At 38.9% G+C, this 18,203-nt stretch overlaps 2 protein-coding genes across 3 annotated transcripts in view; one reads left to right on the top strand and one right to left on the bottom strand.

The window, feature by feature from the left end:
• Positions 1 to 54: 54 nt before the first annotated feature.
• On the bottom strand, positions 55 to 5,670 carry cry5 (cryptochrome circadian regulator 5). 2 transcript variants are annotated; one of them, XM_088412162.1, is made up of 11 exons: positions 5,417 to 5,670; positions 3,833 to 4,049; positions 3,569 to 3,763; positions 3,180 to 3,298; positions 2,951 to 3,105; positions 2,692 to 2,832; positions 2,367 to 2,534; positions 2,145 to 2,285; positions 1,601 to 1,752; positions 1,320 to 1,540; positions 55 to 570 (listed from the first exon to the last, which is right to left on the bottom strand). In XM_088412162.1, exons 1-11 carry the CDS (start codon positions 5,529 to 5,531, stop codon positions 512 to 514), a joined length of 1,683 nt encoding a protein of 560 aa, XP_088268288.1. In that variant the 5' UTR covers positions 5,532 to 5,670; the 3' UTR covers positions 55 to 511. The 2 variants fall into 2 exon arrangements, with proteins under 2 accessions (XP_088268288.1, XP_088268289.1); XM_088412163.1 differs by lacking the exon at positions 5,417 to 5,670 and adding an exon at positions 4,518 to 4,616.
• The window catches only part of LOC148424517 (FERM domain-containing protein 5-like), a 32,487-nt gene continuing 19,666 nt past the window's right edge, over positions 5,383 to 18,203 (top strand). The window contains exon 1 of the mRNA XM_088412164.1: positions 5,383 to 5,684. Coding sequence (XP_088268290.1) covers positions 5,583 to 5,684 — 102 coding nt within the window. The 5' untranslated portion in view covers positions 5,383 to 5,582. The remainder of the gene's footprint in view (positions 5,685 to 18,203) is intronic.

Here is an 18,203-nt window from a genome sequence, read left to right as displayed (position 1 = left end):
TTGACATTTTATCAGAATGCCTCACTTGTAATGTAATGTCTTTTCAAGAATGTATCACATTTCCTTGGCATATTTATTCACATTGATACAATTTAATATCCAGGGTGCCCAAATATTTGATCTTATAATATAAACATAGACAAAAACCATTACAGCAGGGGTGTCCAAATCCGGTCCTCAAGGGCCGCTGTCATGCATGTTTTCAAGGTTTTTTTTCCCCAACACACTTAATTCAAATGATCAACTCATCAGCAAACCCAGCAGAAGCCTGCTAACGATCTTGATCATTTGAATCAGGTTTGTAAGGGAAAGAAACCTAGAAAACATGCAGGACACATACCCCTGCATTACAGTATGAAGAAATAAATAACGGAATAAAGGTTAAAATATCAAAAGATGCTGTCTTATAAAGCTGCCAGCAAAAAACGAGCAACATTGTATCCAAACCAGCAAACAGATGCAAGCAGAAGAGTGTTTAACCGAAGGACAGTCAAAAATGTAATGGCTTGACTCATTTTTTTGCTTTCTTCTTCAACATGTCGACAACAGAGGGCGCCTTTCGCTTCGTACCTGCAAGACAAAACACCACAGGGGTACGCAATCAAAAAATTGTCACCGGCACAAAGACAGACAAAGATGGACACTAACACCATTTTACTTTCAATTGCTGCCCGGGGGCTCATGGGGAAAAAATGGAATAAAAAAAAAAAATATATGCACAAAGAGTTTACTCAAGTAATATCTGTTCCGAGTTTCGTGGAAAATAGTTGTTGCAAAATTACATTAATTGCGATTTATCTTTAAAAATTTAGCGATTTAGTAGAAAAAAAATGAATTGCTTGACAGCACCAACAAATACGTAACTTAAAATTACACAATTTCGTATTCAGTTACACAATTATTTTATTTATTTACAAAATATTGTCGATAAGATCCCATGGTCAATTTATTAATCTTGTTTCTTTAAGGTATTCTTTAACATTCTATATAAATGAACCTTTTCAGCAGTAAAAAGTTCAGTTTGACTCTAACTTAATTACTCTTCATGTACATTTATTACCTTTAAAACAATTTCCTCTTACTGTCACATGAGAAAGACGTCACAGGTGCATATCGGCTCAAATGTCACATGACCAAACCCGGAGGTGAGTGGTGATTGGTGAATGTAAGGTTCTTAAAACACGTGTTTTAAAATGTAAATAGATTATACATGTAAATTAATTTTTCAACTCAAATACAGACACATTATTAACTTTTTCTACCTGCAAGTCATTGTTGAATATGCAATTGTGGATGTGCCTAATGTTGTGTTTGAGCACCTTCCTTCTTGCTGGGCGATTCGTCGGTGGCTGCGGACCTCTTGGTGTACGCCAACTTCATCCTCTGGATGTTCTTCTTGCTGATCACTTCATGCTGCACAATGGGGCGTGGGTAGTCTTTACCCACAATGCACCCTGCTGCCTTCTGTACACTGCCCGGTGCTTTCCAAGGCTCATAAATGTACACAGCAGGGAACTTCTTTAAGATGGGAAGGTACTTCCTGTAAGGATGGCGGATATGAGTAAAAATGGCAACACTGTTTAAGAGATGATAGTCATACTTGATGTAGTCGCCATTTTTGTCTGTTTTTTTGCCAAAGGCCACAGGAGAGTAGACCCTGAAGTACTGGTGGAAGAAAGTGCTGGCTGAGAGCCATTGCCAGTTGCCCGCATTGAGAGCCCAGTCACCATCTAATAGCAGCTCCTCAAACACCTGCGGTAAACAATGAAAGAAAAAATAACAGAGTGCTGTTGACCTCTACCAAGGTTTGAATTCATGTGAGTGTTGCCTGTGAAATAAATATTGATTTTTACGTGTTTATGAACAAGTTTTAAAAGGCTAAATTTAAACGTTCTTTTCTTTTAGTGCAGTTATTGTGTATGGATTTGCACTAAAATCTAAATAAGTTCTTGTACTGTATTAATATTGTATTAATTAGTATTAGTATTGTATCGGGCCTTATTTCATAATAACAAATCTGAGACGACAATTTGTGAGAATCACGTTCTGACCCTGTTTTCTGTCATTTTCCCCTCATCTTGTGTGACTGTCAATTCTAGGATTCACACCAATATTTAGATCAGCGCTGGATGAACTTGACTTACTTTTTGCCCTTCCTCCCAGCTGATCCACAGGTCTCCTCTGGTGAGAAAGCAGGCCACAGCATGTCTGGCCAGGTGATGGATCCAACCCTCTTGTCTCAGCTGGGTCATGATGGCGTCAATAAAAGGGAAACCGGTCCGAGCCTTTTCAAAATAAAAGACCTTGATGATGTCGCGAAAAAATTGTCTTGGTTGCGTGACTAACACATGACAGGTTTTTCATACCTCCCTCCAGGCGGCTAAATAGTCGTGGTTCGTATCCCAGTCCACTTGAGTGCACACGGGGTTGCCCTCCATTTTGTTAAAGTTGGGGATGCCCACACTGGCCGTGTAGAAGAACTCTCGCCACAGTAACTGCCCATGCAGGGACACTGGGGGATCAGAATGCTTCTTCTGAAAAAAAAAAAAAGAAGATATTTATAACGTATCTATTTTCTAACTGTTGCTTCTTAGTCTCAATTATACCATTTATGAATAAAAACAAAAAACACTGGAAACTCTTTACAGTTATGAGTTTGCCGTCTTTGATAACCAGCACAATAATCCTCACCCCCCGGTAGACTTCGGTCAGCCTCCACCAGAAGGTGCGTGCAGACAGGCACCCAAAAGTGACGTAAGGGCTGAGGACCGTGGTGCTAGGGCTCAAAGAGTTTGGAGATGTCTGAGGTTTCTCAAAACTGCACACCCATCTCTGTTGATGAAAGATATTCACAGTTGAATGTGATGAAATAGTCACCATGGTAAGAAAAATAAGTCTTTCTCTCTTTGTTGTGGAAACACGCAAAAACAACAAATAAAAAATAAATTACAGTTTTTTTCATATTTTCCTCCAGTCGCCTCAAGGCTTCTTGTTCTCCCCCTGGGAAAGGTTCCTCTCCGAGTTCTGATGTATCGTGTCCAAGCTCATCCACTGACGGCATCCCGTATTTGTTTGTGTCATCTTCTGAATGAGGGGTCGTCACACCTTTGACGAAAAAAATGTAAATATATTGCATTTAATTCATGTACATTCTATGATAAGTAAAACTAGTTGATTACCTTTCATGTCCTCTGCAGTGGGAGCGAGAATCGGCTTCTTAGGGGGGCCGAGGGTCTTTACTATTGCCTGCATTCGGTTGTAAGTGAGTGGTGCTTTCCCGTTATTTTCTTTAATTATTCTGGGAAAACAAAAATATTTTGTTCATTTTTAGTAATTTTAAAGACTGAATCATGCGTATGACAAGGCAGAAACATCCATGATTTCATGTATTATCTAGATGCTTTCAACACTTTGGAATATAGTTTTCAAAATATAGTAAACAATCAGTGATACTGGCGCTTAGTTAACAAAGGTTGCTACATCATAGGTAAAATAACAACTCCATTAATGAATTTTGCAGTGCTGTGTTGGAAAGAAGATTTAAGTCACGATGTTGCGAATTTCTTACCGGTCTATGTCATAAAGCGTGTGGGACACTTTACAGATGACTTCCACACCATGTTCTTTGGCTATGGCGGCCACCTTCTGGTCACGGGACACGCTGTAAGGTTCCGTGTCAAACTCATAGGTCAGCTTTGTTATTTTCCACTTGTTGAATAGTTTGGGGAACATGTCCTCTGGCTTGCCTCTAACAACAAACAACCTATAAAAGAGAGGGAAAGGAAAACACGTCAGAGGCTATTATGACTTTTAGAATGATCAGCATGTCTACCTAGAGTTGAGTTGTTTGAGGCTGCAGTCCAAGTCTTTTAGCGCCCCCAGCAGGAACCTCCAGCGATTGATGCCCACCCATTTCTTGTCGAGGAGGTGTGGATCGAGGATAAACACGGGGTAGAGCTCCTTGCAATCCCTCAAAGCTGCCATTAGAGCAGGGTTGTCGTGCAGCCGCAGTCCTTTTCGGAACCAGTGAATGCATCTGTGACTCATGTCTGCAGGCACGGGACAAAATGAGCAATTTTAAAAACAGTTGCTGAATTAGGGTATTAATAATATGGTTAATGTTGTGGGTCCGTGTCGTTTAGAGAGCTTGTTATTGCAAACATTTGGGTAAATTATTTTGTAACGTTTGCAATAAATGCACACACAATTTGATAAATAATGCTTCTATCAGCGTTACGCATAGTTAAGTAACTAATAAGGGTTTCTGTATGACAGTTTAGTCTGAAAAAATAATATTTTTTTACATATGTAATTCTACCTGTATCTAGTTTATTTTACAATTTTACCTTCAAAAGTATACGGTTTGTGCAGAATTCATCTGAGTTGGTGCACACATTAGAGTGCATGCAGACTTCAAAAAATGAAATACACCGACCTGGCAAGTTACCGCCACAAAGGCAAATTACCAACGTGCAAACTGAGTCATAGTAATAAACAAGCAAAATCAATTAATCTACCTTAAATGCGTCTTTAAATCCGCTTGAACGAGTCTCGTGCAGCAAGATTTGGGTTCGGTAACAAACACATTGAAGAGTTATGAAACAGGAAGTGTGACAGCCAATCAGAAGCTACAGAGGCGGGGCGTCAAAGGCGGCAACACGCGCAGCATTGCGATGTAGCAAATGGCCACTGAGTGTCACTACAATCCAAGTAAAATATGTGAAGATAGCTTGAACCTGACCTACACACCAATTTCGAAACTAAATTTCAAGTATTGATGACATTCCACGGCTTAAACAACAGTGCCGTACAACAATAACACCAAAGTACTGCATTTCAAGAGTTAAACAGTCATTTGATAATTTAATGACTAAGAATTTATGGCCAGGCGTTGATACTGTTTAATTTGTACATTACGAAAATTGTACATATGTTAACGGGTTTGTATCTGATGTTAGGTAGCCCTGTGTGGAAAAGTTCATATAATACATGTCCAAGAAGAAAGTGTGCTTTGCGTGTCCCTGTAATATTTGAATAAAATAAAACACATTTTCATCACAATTGCAAAACGCAATGTAATGGCAACTATGTTGGGTTTGGTCAGAATAAAGTACATCACAAACAATAGCTAAACAGCACACCTTAAATAATTCGAATTAAATAGACTTCATTATATGATCATAGGTCATTGGTATTTGGGTCTCGACCAACTCCTGAAACCACGCACTTTGTATATAGGTAATATCGACATGCATGGTTTCGGTCACGACTGGTAGTCTGTTGGACATGATTGGCCGCTGCAAATGCACCGTTCAATCGCAACACATTGAAAAGAAGGGGAAGGTGTGGCATTAAAAAGAAAGGAGGGGAGGAGGGTTGCTCTTGAACGTGGAGCACGGAGCAGGCAGCCAGTTACCTCCAATCTCCGGTGCTCCCGAGCCAGCCGGCGATGTTCCATCTGCAGCGCAGTTCACGGCCGCTTCCGCCGACCAGGTGTTGGCGCACGGTGCGGGCGCGTCGTTAACTCGCATACATGCGCCTCTCGTCGTCCTCCCCGGTCCGGTTCGCAGACCGCTGGGAAGATGCTGAGCAGACTGATGAGCAGCAGCATCCGGAGTCTGGACCGGGAGTGCAACTGCACCGTGCGGCTGCTGGACGATTCCGAGTACACCTGCACCATTCAGGTCAGCGCAGTTAGCGACGCGTTGTTTATTTTAACATGGCATGGCCAACACTTGATGTATTTCATTGATTTGAATGTGATTTGGGGGCGCGCGGGGGGGGGGGGTTGAATCAGGGGAGGTCGGTCAATGACATCACCAGTGTGGACATCCCATCACCAATTCTGCAGCAATGTTGGAGGCTGGCAAAGCTCACAACAGCATGCAACAACATTTGAATCTTAATTAGGACATGTCAGTGCAGATAAAATGAGGACGAGACATGCATCTTTAAAAAAAAAAAAAAACAACAATAAATTTTTTCATGCAGGATTAAGGGGGATTGCTTTTCCATGTGTTTATGTGTTGGCTTCAGAAATCGATTTGGCCAGTAACACAATCGCTCGCTCTCCCCAAAGATGAATTTTATTGGTACAATTTGATTGCAATTGATCACCATTGCTTCTCTGAGCTGTATGGACATTATTTTGGGGAACTTTGATTTGGCATGGAATGGATTTCACATGCCTCCCTGACATTCCTAAAGTTAGGCTAAGTGGCGTTTGCATGTTGTCTTGTGCTCTTTGGGCAATCTATCTTGCGCCCACATTCCAAAACGTGAATGATAGGTTAGTTCAAGACTCTAATGTCACCACAGATGTGATTGAGAATGCATGTTTGATATGTGCCTTGGAATTTGCTCTAGAATTTCAGGACCTGCTCATTGACCTCACCGGTGATGGGGCATTGTGATTACCAAAGAATATTCCAAAAAATGTTGTATTTATAAAACACATAAATTATTGCACATTGATATTTATGTTTCCATTCTTGTTGTGTTAATTATTAATATCATCATTAAAACTAAATGAGGCCATTTCTGGAGAAATTGAGTGTGAATGCTCAAACCTGAATGAAAAATTCTGGAAGCATGCGGAATGATTAGGAACTATACAATACAATAAAATAATTAAAAAAAATAAAGAATGAGATTGATCATTGTGGAATATTGTGGAGAGGTATTGAATATTTCAGAAAAATGAACAAAGTTTATTTGTGTAGAATTTGTCAAAACAATTGTACGGATGAGCTGAACTGTAAAATTGGAACAGTTTGAATCTGTCAAAAATTAGAGGAAAATGTCAAAAAGATAAAAACGATTAAAAGAAAAAAATTATAGGGATAAGGCAAACAAAAAGTTTAAAGTTGGAGCAGTGTGAACCAGTAACATAGTGAGGAAATTAGAGGTAAACCACAAAAACCTTAAAATTCTCACTTGTAAAAAAAAAGTGTATGATGATCTGAAGCGTTCAAAGTTGGAATCATTTGAATCTGTTAAAGAAAATGTGTAAACTAAAGGGGGAATACCAAAAAAAGATCACAATTTTGACTTTTTTGAAATGCAGTAGGGATGAGCTGCATTTCAAAGTTAGAACAGTTTGAATTGGTCTGAAATCAAATGTAATTTGATATGGAATGCATAATGTACTATGGACAGTGAATGGGTATTTTTGGGATATAAAAAGTAGAATATTTGTAAAGGAGTGAATTTTTTAAATGAGAAAAACAATCTATAAGGGGTAACATTTGCATTTGACATTGCAAAGGTGAGACTTGATTAGATGAAAACCTGAAATAAGAAAAATTATATTGATGAAAAATGTGCAAATTCTTGGTGCAAAAGTAGAATGTGGCATGCTAGATTGTAGTAATCTTGAATATAATTGCCAAGGTGAATTCACTGAGCTGAACATTGAATTTTGAATGAGAAATACTTTTTGAAATCCGTGTTAGAAACTTGGGGGTGAATATTGTTGAACTGTGGAAAAACTGTTACAAATGATTAAAATCGGTCATGAAATGTGGAAGCGATTGAGTACCAAAATAGGGCGCAGTAAAAACATAATAATTAAAGGTAATTATTTCATATGAATTTATATCCAAGAAGCACTCCATTTCCAAAAGGTCAGTGACCTTTGCGCCGTCGATTATGACAGTAATTTGCAGTACTGCGGCGCTTGATGTAGTTAGGCTGTTGAAAATGCACTTTCCTCCCTTTTTAATGTATTTCTGAAGAGGCTTCTATTAACAGGGAATAATGGCGCCCACTGAATTCCATACAAACACTCACTTACTCAGGCCTTAGTTTAAAGCGTTTCTCCTCACTCCTTGCACTTGACGCATCAGAGCAAATCAATAGCGAATCGACGTGAGTGAAGACGAGACGTGTGTTTCTAAGTGGTAAAGACGCAGAGCGCCGAGGAGGAGTCATTAGAGTTTATTATCTGCTGTGGATTGAGAAGTCACGTGACTTAAGTGAACCCCGGTGGTGGATGTGTTTGGAGCTTCCTCGCTTACTTAGGGATTCCGCTTCTCTGCTGAATTAGAGATGATGACAGCACACAAAGACCGTGGCTAGCGCTCCGCATTTACTTCTAACGTCTAACGTGACGGCAAAGGCAAAGCAAAGGCTTTCAAGCGCTGACAACTTCAAGTGCTTTTACTCTGGGGATTCTTGAAAGGCTGATGTGAAGTCACCTTGAGTTCTTTCCCTCCTCAGTCTTCAACTTATCAACAAGTGTGACGGGAATGATTGTTTTACATGAATACGATCACCTTCTGCTCATGGAAAATAATATAAATACCGACAATATATTCCAATGGGAAATACAGCTGTTCCACGGTTCTCGTGTTAAAGGGGTACTAGACTTCTATTAAGCCATTTTCAGCAGTCAAAACGTAACATTTCTTAAAATGAATTTGACAATGTAGTGCCTTGATTTTTTCTATGGTCTGTACCAAAGATGGTCCAACAAATAATACAACAAATCTTCAGCACTCAATCCCCTCACAATTATTAATTACAGTTAATAAAATATTAGCTATTCTATATTTCAATATACCCCAATAACAAAATGATTTTTCCTCATACAAAGAATACATTTAAAAACACATTTTGCCACTTGCTGTCTGAAGAACTTGACATCACACGTAAGAATGCTCGTATTTAATTGGGAGGTTCTCTCTCTCTCTCTTTTTTTTTTTTTAAAGGCCTGGCACTAAAAGAGTTGATTATAGACAAAGTGTTAACTGTTTACCGCTGAAAATGAGTAAAGTATCTCTCTCAGATTCAAATCTTCCTGTGTCAATATTTCAAGAGCTATATCTTTACATCCAGTATCAGTCAAAAGTATTGAAAACACCTTCAACTTCAGTGTTTAGTATGGTTAAGTTTCTTATTAAATTCATCTACATAAATAGTGATGAAATTATTTGGGTAAAAATAATTTAATCAAAAGAGAGTGTGTCTATGTAATGTTTATGCTTAGAGGAAGTGTGCAAATTTGCGGTTTCCAAACTTTTGACTGGCACTTGTATCGCTACACATAATCTCCATTGTTATTAATAGTAATAGCTTCTTTGGGGATACAATAATACAATATTGAGTTGAAGAGAACCATTTGGATTAAAACTAGCACTTAGAGGCTGCTTCACCCAATCAAGATGTTACATTTGGAAATTAGAGTTGGCTGATTCAACACTTTCTTCAACAGAGCACAGCGGGGAAGAAATATTTAATTTCTCTGTGCATATTCAGTTATTCACATCATGGGAAATAATAGAAAAATGTGGAATCGTACACAGCGGGCTGAATAACATGACCGAACTGGCTCAGTTGTTTACAAAGGCTGCTGCATTTAGTCACATGCCATAACATGGGTCATCTTGTCATTTATCGAGGATTAACATGTTTTCTGTTCTGATTAAATTTGATGTCTACTGCACACCTCGGAGATGTGGCTCAGAATAAAATGTGCTAACTGTGACCCAATTAGTTCAATTAGTACACACATGGGCTGTGCAGGATCTTCCCTCATCACAGGGGAATTATGACATGCTTTACCATTCATGGATGGAAATGCATAAAGTGGTGAAATTAAAAAATACCACAAGTGAAAACAAGATTTTATTCCTAATGCAGGGTGACCCAAAAAAAGGGAATTTTTGAATTGCGTATTGCTCGACATGACCAAGTGGCAACACTGCGAGACAGTGACCTTGAACAAGTAAATACTTTGCCATTTTAGTAGCTATGAATCAATGGGATGGTCAACAGTGTGCATTAGCCATAAAAATTTAATAAAAATGGTGAAAGTTTGACAGCTGCGAGAGGGAGTTTCGTTGTTTGAAAAACTTAGGAAGTAACGGCGCTGTTCCATCAAAACACGCAAAAAAATGCAATGAAAATAAAATAAAAAATGCAATAAAATGTTGGATTAATAACTTTGAAGAGATTGGATCTGCCCTAAAGAAAAAAACAACAGGACGACCAAGAAGTGCTTTTACTCCACGGAACATTGATGTTGTACACGAGTCTGATTTAAATGTTTAAATTTTAAGTTTAATTTTCTACAGCGCATTTCAAAAATGCATTCGTACAAGAGGAAAACATCTACAGGACATAATTAAAAAAAAAAAAAAGAAAAAAAAGAAAGCTTAGTTATTCTTAAATGGCAAGTTTTAAGGTTTCAATTAATATAAAACCAATATTTTTCTTCCATCACTATTGGTTGTACAGCATTGTTAAAAAGTTCCTGTTTTTTGGGTCATCCTGGACTAATACTAATACTAGTACTAATACTGATACTAATACTAATACTAATACTAATACTAATACTAATACTAATACTGGGAAAATAAAAAAAGTACTGATTTAAGGACGGTAAGGTAAATAAAAATGTGTCTTTCTCTTTTCGTAATTCGAATTGATCCCGAACTTGTGATAGCTCTTGATTTTGGGGGGACTCTTTACACCTTATTGCCATTAGAACACTGTGTACATCTGCATTAAAAGTTGATGTGGAAAAACGTGGAACAAACATGAATCTGGCAGAGCTTTGAGGCGAATATTTTTTTGCCGGTCTGTTTTTAAACTATAACTATTCGGACGGACCCGTCTTGGTCGACCTTTTTTTTCCAGCCTTATAATTTTGCCTTCCACCGAAGGTAGCTCAAACTTTCATAAGCATCTAGTAATTGAAATGAACTCAAAATAGTTATCTGCTGTGTACTTTTGAAATGTTGCTAAACAAAACAGCAGCACCTCTAGAGGCATGTTAAAGGTCAATCATATGAATAAATTGATAAAATCATGATCTTCTGCTATTTAAAGACAATTTATTTTCATGTTGATACTGTATTTCAAATTAACTACTTGAGTTATTTGTTCCACCAAGTCTATCTCTGCTGTTAACATTTCTCAGTATGTTAGCCCATATGAGTTTTAAAATGCAGTCTCTGTTTTCACGTTTTAATAAAAACTTTCAATTTAAAGAACAGAATACAATGATGATTTATAGGGCATTGCCAGCTCTAGCCTTTACTGCAGTCAATATTGCTGCATATGAAACATTGGACTATTAAATGTAGCATTTTAAAAAGGCCATAGTTAAAGAGTAAACGAAGCAATTTTTTTTACTACTGTTTGTATATGTACTGTCATATGGCGGTGAATTCTTTATTCTTTCCATGCAAGGCTAAATTATTGCTCGAATGAAATTATTGCAGAAATCAATTACGCATTGCTTATGAGAGAGTGGCTCGCTCACCTGGCACTCTATTAGAGCAGGCAGAAAGGAAATGCTAAAAGTAGTAGTAGAAGAAAAAAAAATAGAAAATACATATTTATTTTCTCCTTTGAAATATGAATTGGCGGCGCTCCAAAAAAAAAAAAAAAAAAAAACATCCATTCAGCAAGTTTCTGGAAGTGTCCAATATTAACACTTTATTTCAAAATCCACTTGCTATCGCAAAATTGCTTTTCATTTTTATTTTAGTAACTTTTTTATTTTTTTAACACCGCGAAACAAAAAGTCTGCTCCTTTTGCCCAGGCTGCCTTCACCTCGGCACTAAATTAATGATAATGCCTAAATTTAGCATAAACTTGCTTCTAAAACCATCCGGTGTCAGGCAAGGACTGAGGTCCAATCTCTATCTCAAGGACGTCAATGCCTTCAAGATATCATTTGCTCTTACCTCTTTTTTTTTAAGTTTATTGCAGCTTCTCAATTCATTCACCGTATCAACAAAATTCTAAAATGTGATATGTCCAATATCCAATATAAGGGTGTGCCCACATGTACAAACACATTTCAGTTTAAATGTTTACTTCCCCTCCCTACAAGATTGCTTTTCCTGCAGGTTCTAAGTCATAAGTGGAAATCCTTTTGATTTTTTCTTCTTGGTTTTACTTTACTGTAGCACAAAAATGTGGCATTTGAGCAAGGCTGTCAAGTCTGTTTTCCAATAGACATGCTATTTGAATAGTGTTAGTGTCATCAGTTATTTCTGCCTGGTGTGGACAAAAGTGTGTTAGACAGTAGTGTTTGGAGGACGTCTTATGGCGTAGAAACAAAAATCAGATCCCCTTCAGGGAAACTCCAACTGCAACAATCAAAGAGTGCCAAAAAGTTCTTTGCATTGGGTATCAATGTATGTGTGTTTATTGTTTTGTACAGACAAAAGTGAGTTTTGTTGTGTATTTTATATGTTGGGCGGCACAAAGCATAATGGTTAGCACCCCCGCCTCACATGCAAAGATCGGGGTTTTGATTCTGGCACCCGCCTTCCTGTGTGAAGTTTGCATGTTTCCCCATGCCTGCATGGGTTTTCTCTGGGGACTTTTGTTTCCTCCCACATTCTGAAAACATGCAGTGTAGGTATATAGGACACTCCAAATTGCCCTTATGCCTGCTTGAGAGTGCGAATGTTCGTTCGTCTCTGTGTGCCCTGCGATTGGCTGGGAACCAGTTCAGGGTGTACTCCGCCTACAGCCAAAGGCAGCTGGGATAGGCACCAGCAAGCCCACGGCCTTTGTCAGGATGAGCGGTGAAGAGAATGGATGGATAGATTGAGTATGTTTCTCTGTCAGCGTGCATTTGTGTTTGTGTGTGTGTTCGCATGTGTGTCTGTGGACACGCTCAAAATGAGGAGGAAAGGGAATATGATGGCATAAAAGTGCTAATTACGCTGCGGCAGTGACAAAATGCAAATGCACTAATGATGTCGCCGGAGACCTTCCATTGCAGTGCTGTATTTTGTGTGTGTTTGTGTGCGTGTGTGTGCGTGAGTCACTCAGAGCAAACACAAAACTGCAATTCAGCAGTTATTTCAGTGCTTCTTGATTCCAACTAAAATGTCGCTGTTGTATTATCGAGGTCAGTTGATGCTTAATTTCCTCTGAGACATAACATGAAAAGCTGCTGAACTCATTTGCCAATTTATAAACTATGGTATAAATAGTAACCGTGTGTGTGACAACCCATGCCAGATTGACGATTCCTCAAAAAACAAAAACAAAAAAATCTAATATTCTCTTCATGTTTTCCTTAATCTTACTCACAACCATGTCATATTATTTACTAAGTGTGTAATTGAAATGAAACGCTTCCTACTTACATGTCATTCATGTGATGGAGCCCTGGCATGAAACTCAAAACTGGATTACAACTGGGACACATCTAGAATATAATGACATCCATTACAAGAGCTGTACAAAACGTTTCTTTACAAACTGTGTTGCTTGAGTCATAATTGTCAGAAATAGACAAATAATAGAAATGAAGAAATGACTGAATTTTACAATGATATATTTCATAATCCTCTCAAACTACTACAAAATTATGTTTCATTTCAGAAATCAACAAGTGTGATACTCATTTTATGGCAAATTGTGTCATCTCCATCGAAGCTAATTTTGCTTGTCTTTTTGCCCCTTAAAAATTTCTTGTGTCATGGAAACGCAGACCTCTTTTTTTTCAGCCATCTTTACAGTTTTCAGTCAGTTTTCCTTACTTAATACTACTAGACACACAATACGTTTTCCACTTTGTATTTACTAACCAAGGTTATAACCATTCAACTCACTTTGCAGTCCAATCTGCACCCCCCGAACACCAGTCCCATTAGCTCAGGGCATCGTGGTCTATTTTTAAACTCTGACTATAGTGGAGCAACTGTATGTGCATGGAATATTAAGCACTCTCCCTCGATAAGCCCTCCATCGTCTTCCCAATAGCAACCAACTGTGGTTGCTGGTCATCATTGTTTCTTCAGCAGATCTCATATATCTACACTTTTCGCGACATGAAGTATCTCTAAAATAAAAAACAAGGAAGAGGTGTCCAGCAGGAGCTCTTTGTTCCTCTTGCCTGTTTTTTTTTTTTTTTTTTTCCCCTCAACACGTCTCAGAGGTGGGCTGCATGCTAATGGGTGATATACTCTCAGGAAATCCACATCAAAAAGCTGCTGGAGATTCTTCGCGTTCTAGCACAAGGCATAAACACTGAAGACACTAAAGTAAGGAGATGTAGGGATTACATTTAGATTGATTTCAATTAGATTTGCCAAAGGCATGCGTAAATCTACATGGAAGAAAGGGAGATCGGCAAACTGCCTAGGAAATGAGTGATACCAGTTCAGAAAAAAAAATAATGAAGCATTTACTGTAATGTTAAACAGTGAAATATGTAAATTATACTGTTTGTTTCAGCCATTAAGTTATTAAGTGTTGAATCAATAACAACATTTTGACATTCACAATTGTCATATATTTGGAAAAACAGCTAATCAGTTTAAAGTAAAATTAGAAAGAGTAATATATATTGTACTCATAATGTCAGATGAAAGTGTTTGCTGATGTCTAGAGATGCTACTTTTTTTTTTTCTAGGTTAAAGCCTCAAAGGTTTTATTGATATTTCTTAATCAATCAATCAATCAATCAAATTTTATTTATATAGCCCTAAATCACCGAAGTCTCAAAGGGCTTCACAGAATGAAAAGAGGTCATACAGAGACATCTTTTCAATGTAAGGTACACAACAGCATCCCCTGTCAAAGCTCCCAGAAGGGGAAGGAAAAACTCAAAAACCCCAATTTGGGGAAAATCAGAAACCTCCAGAAGGGACCACAGGTGGGAGGAGCCCCCTTCCAGGCCCACAGGTTGAAGTGGATGCTGCATGTACCGAACACAGAAACAATATAAATTACAGAAAACATATTGTGCTATATAGTGCAGTGATGTCTTGACAGCAGGCAAAGCCATTGGGCAGGAACCATCCCGCATTCCAGCCAGGTGGACCGCAGGCGGCTAGACTCCTAACCCGTGATGGTCGACCAGCGCAGGACCCAATGGAGGCGGTCAAGTCAACCCTCACCATCTAGCTAGCCCCCTCTCCCGGCCGGAAGAGGGGGGCAGGAAAAAAGAAGAAAAAGAAGAAGGCTGCAGACAGGCTAATTTAACTAAATGCTTTTGAGTATAGATGTGTTTTTAGTCGGGATTTAAAGATTTCTACCGAGGTGGCTGCGCGAACTTCCATAGGTAGGGCATTCCATAGTACTGGCGCGCGAATGGAAAATGCCCTTGATCCCGCAGACTTCTTTTTAGCCCGTGGGGTCGATAGCAAACCGGCATTTTGTGATCGAAGTTGTCGGGACGGAACATAAGGTGATACTAAGTCGACGAGATAGGATTCACTGGAGTAGTGTCTTGTGAGTTAGCAAGATCTGCTGGGGTCTCATTAGTTCTGCTGAAGTTGCACAAGATTTTCAAATGCTTCAATAGGTTTGTTGGAGTCTTGTGAAAAGTTTTGCAGGAGTCTTGTAAAAAAATTTGCAGAAGTCTTATGAGATTTGTTGAAGTTTGTAAAGATCTCAAGTGAAGGGTTATTATTCAGTTCAATAAGATTTTGCTATATTTGATGAGATTTTTTGAAGTGTGATAAAATCTTATGATGCCTGGTGAGATTTGCTAAAGTATCACAAATTTGATGAAGTTTAGGAAAACTTGCTGACTTGCGAGTTAGTGAGATGGGCTGAAGTCTTATTAGTTCTGGTGAAGTTGTACAAGGTTTTTCAAATGTTTCAATTGTTTTGTTGGAATCTCAGGAGATTTGTGAAACAAATTGCTGAAATCTTGTGAGATTTTTAAATCACATAAATTCATCGATGTCTCACAAGATATGTTGAAATTCCACAACATTTTTTGGTTTCAAATATTTTGCTGAAGTCACGTAAAAAGATTTGCTGACTACTTGCTATAGCTGATAACACCTCATTTGTCGATGCTTGGTGAGATTTTCTGAGGTGTCACAATTTGTTGAAGATTAGTAAGACTTGCTGATCTATTGTGAGCCTGTGAAATTTGTTGGAGTCACACTCGTCGTATAAGATGTTCCAAAAGGGTTGTTGGAGTCGTATGAAGTTTGCTGGAGTCATGCGAAAAAAAAAAAGTGCTGAAGTCTTGGAAGATCTCTTTAAATTTTAAAAGTTAGGTTGAAGTATGATGAGGTTTGCTGAAGAGTCAGATTTGCTGATGTTTTACAAGATTCACATAAATATTGCAAAAAGATTTGTTGACGTTTCACCAGACCGATTTGAATGCAATAAGATTTTCTGAAGCAGTTTGAATAGTGAATCGTTTTGCATACATTTTCTCTACATTTCCTACAACGTGGATTTTTGAGCACTGGTTGATGATTTTTCACTTAGGATTTGATGGACAGGTTGCACATAATTTGAGGAGTTTTACAGTTCAGCAGCAGAGCATTTTCAGTACTACATGTCCTGTTTTTAAAGCTTGCAAAGCAGCTATTTATTAGCTTCAGAACCTAATCTTAGGCTTATTTTCATGCAATCTTATGAGTTCACGCTGGGTGAGCTGCTTGGCAGAATTAGATCATAATCACCAATCACTTGAGGTAATAGGATGCATAAATGAGCAAACACACAACACAAGTACATTCATAATGTATATACGGTAAGGCATTCATTGCTCATTCAAGTGTCTGACTCTCATGGACAATGTGTTTAGTTTTGTTCTGTGCATGGAATGCATAAAATAAAAAATACATTAGACACATGTAAGAATGAAGTGCAATAAGAGCTTGTCAAGCACCCTTATGCGTCTCATCTCAGCAGTGTCCCAGCCAGCCAAGCACAGTGACTTTCCACCGCCCTTGGATTTTTTTGGGAACCTCAGGTCTCCATGGTAACAAGATTATTGCATCACTACCCTACAGCTGCTGGCGTCAGGCTGCAGTTTGGCCAAGCTCTGCGGCAGCCACATGGAGACATGCATGTCTCGCTTGCTCGCACTTCCGTGCATGCTAATAACCTCACTCTGAACTCTTATTAGACTGAGTGAGCGTCCCTCGTTGCTTTTTTGTGGCCCAGTTTAGTATTCGCCTCGGGGATGGTGGGTCTCTCGCATTTGTCACTTTTGAAATTGGGGTTAATGGCCCTTCTGAGAGCACCGGGGAATACTTGTGAAGGATGGTCACCGAAAAGCAATTCACCTATCTTACATATAATTAAACTCTGCGTGATGTTTTAACAGTTACTAAAACAGACCCCCTCTGCATCATTCAGTCGTACAGACACGAGAGGCGCCTCCTCGCGCAAGGCCTTGTGCATTTTCCGCTTCACTAGAGGTCACGGTGACCTCCCTGCCTGACTGAAGCTCACTCTGCTTCTTGAGTGCCTTCACTCAGCTGATGATGAGCCTGCATGTGCGTGCGCTGGAAGATGGTTAAATTGAGAAGAGGGAGGAATGGAGAGAGGATGTGGAGGAAGGTGTGTTTAGGATGATGCAAAGTAAATGTGGTGCAGTGTACTGGAGGAAGCTGAATTGCCCGGAGAGAACCCACACAGGCTCGGGGAGAACATGCAAACTCCACACAGGAAGGCCGGAGCCAGGTGGATTTCAACCGGGACCTTTGAACTATGAGGCGGACGTGCTATCTTGTGAAGATCATACAGACTTAATATAACAATATGTATAAACGTTGCAAATTCTGGGGAAATATCATGTGAAGCCTGAAATGCTGACTGACAAAATAAAATGGGAATGTCATTGAACAATGTTATGGATGTGAAATGATATTGAAAAATATGGAAAGATGTAGAATGAGCTGAACTGATGGAATCACTGAGCTGAATGCTTTGAATTGGGAAAAGGTCAGAGTCCGATGAACATCGCAATGACCTCGACATTGAAGAGACCAAACAAACTAAGTTGCGACTGAAACCAAAAACAACTCATATCCTTACAACATCAACAAATCGGAAAATTGATCCAAATGACACATTTTAGTCTAATGAGGGCTTCTTAGTTAGCTCCCCGGTAAAACAAGCATGTCTGAAACGGTGTTTCCAGCTGATGCCATGATAGCGCTCTCCCCAGTCATGTATATAAATGAGTCAGCTCATTAATTAGTCATCGGCTTTGGGATCTCATCTGACTTTGCACAAATGCGTAAACAGACCGCCTTTGTCAGTTCTCGGCTCTGCTACAGAATCCATCATTACAGGATGCTGCATTTTCTAGGTCACACATCAAAACCACGCAGCCAGACAGACAAAAACATTCATGGGAGACTAGTCTTAATAATTCTTGTTAAAATGAAGCAATCACTTTAAGTTATTAAATTCATTCTGTACAACGTTAAGCTACGCATCATTAATCTTGGTCAATCAATAGTAG

Source organism: Hippichthys cyanospilos, chromosome 4 (genome assembly GCF_059441005.1).
Source record: "Hippichthys cyanospilos isolate Australia breed blue-spotted pipefish chromosome 4, RoL_Hcya_1.0, whole genome shotgun sequence".
Lineage (NCBI taxonomy): Eukaryota > Metazoa > Chordata > Actinopteri > Syngnathiformes > Syngnathidae > Hippichthys > Hippichthys cyanospilos.
Note: the sequence above shows the minus strand (reverse complement) of the source record. Positions and strands in the feature narration are given on the sequence as shown.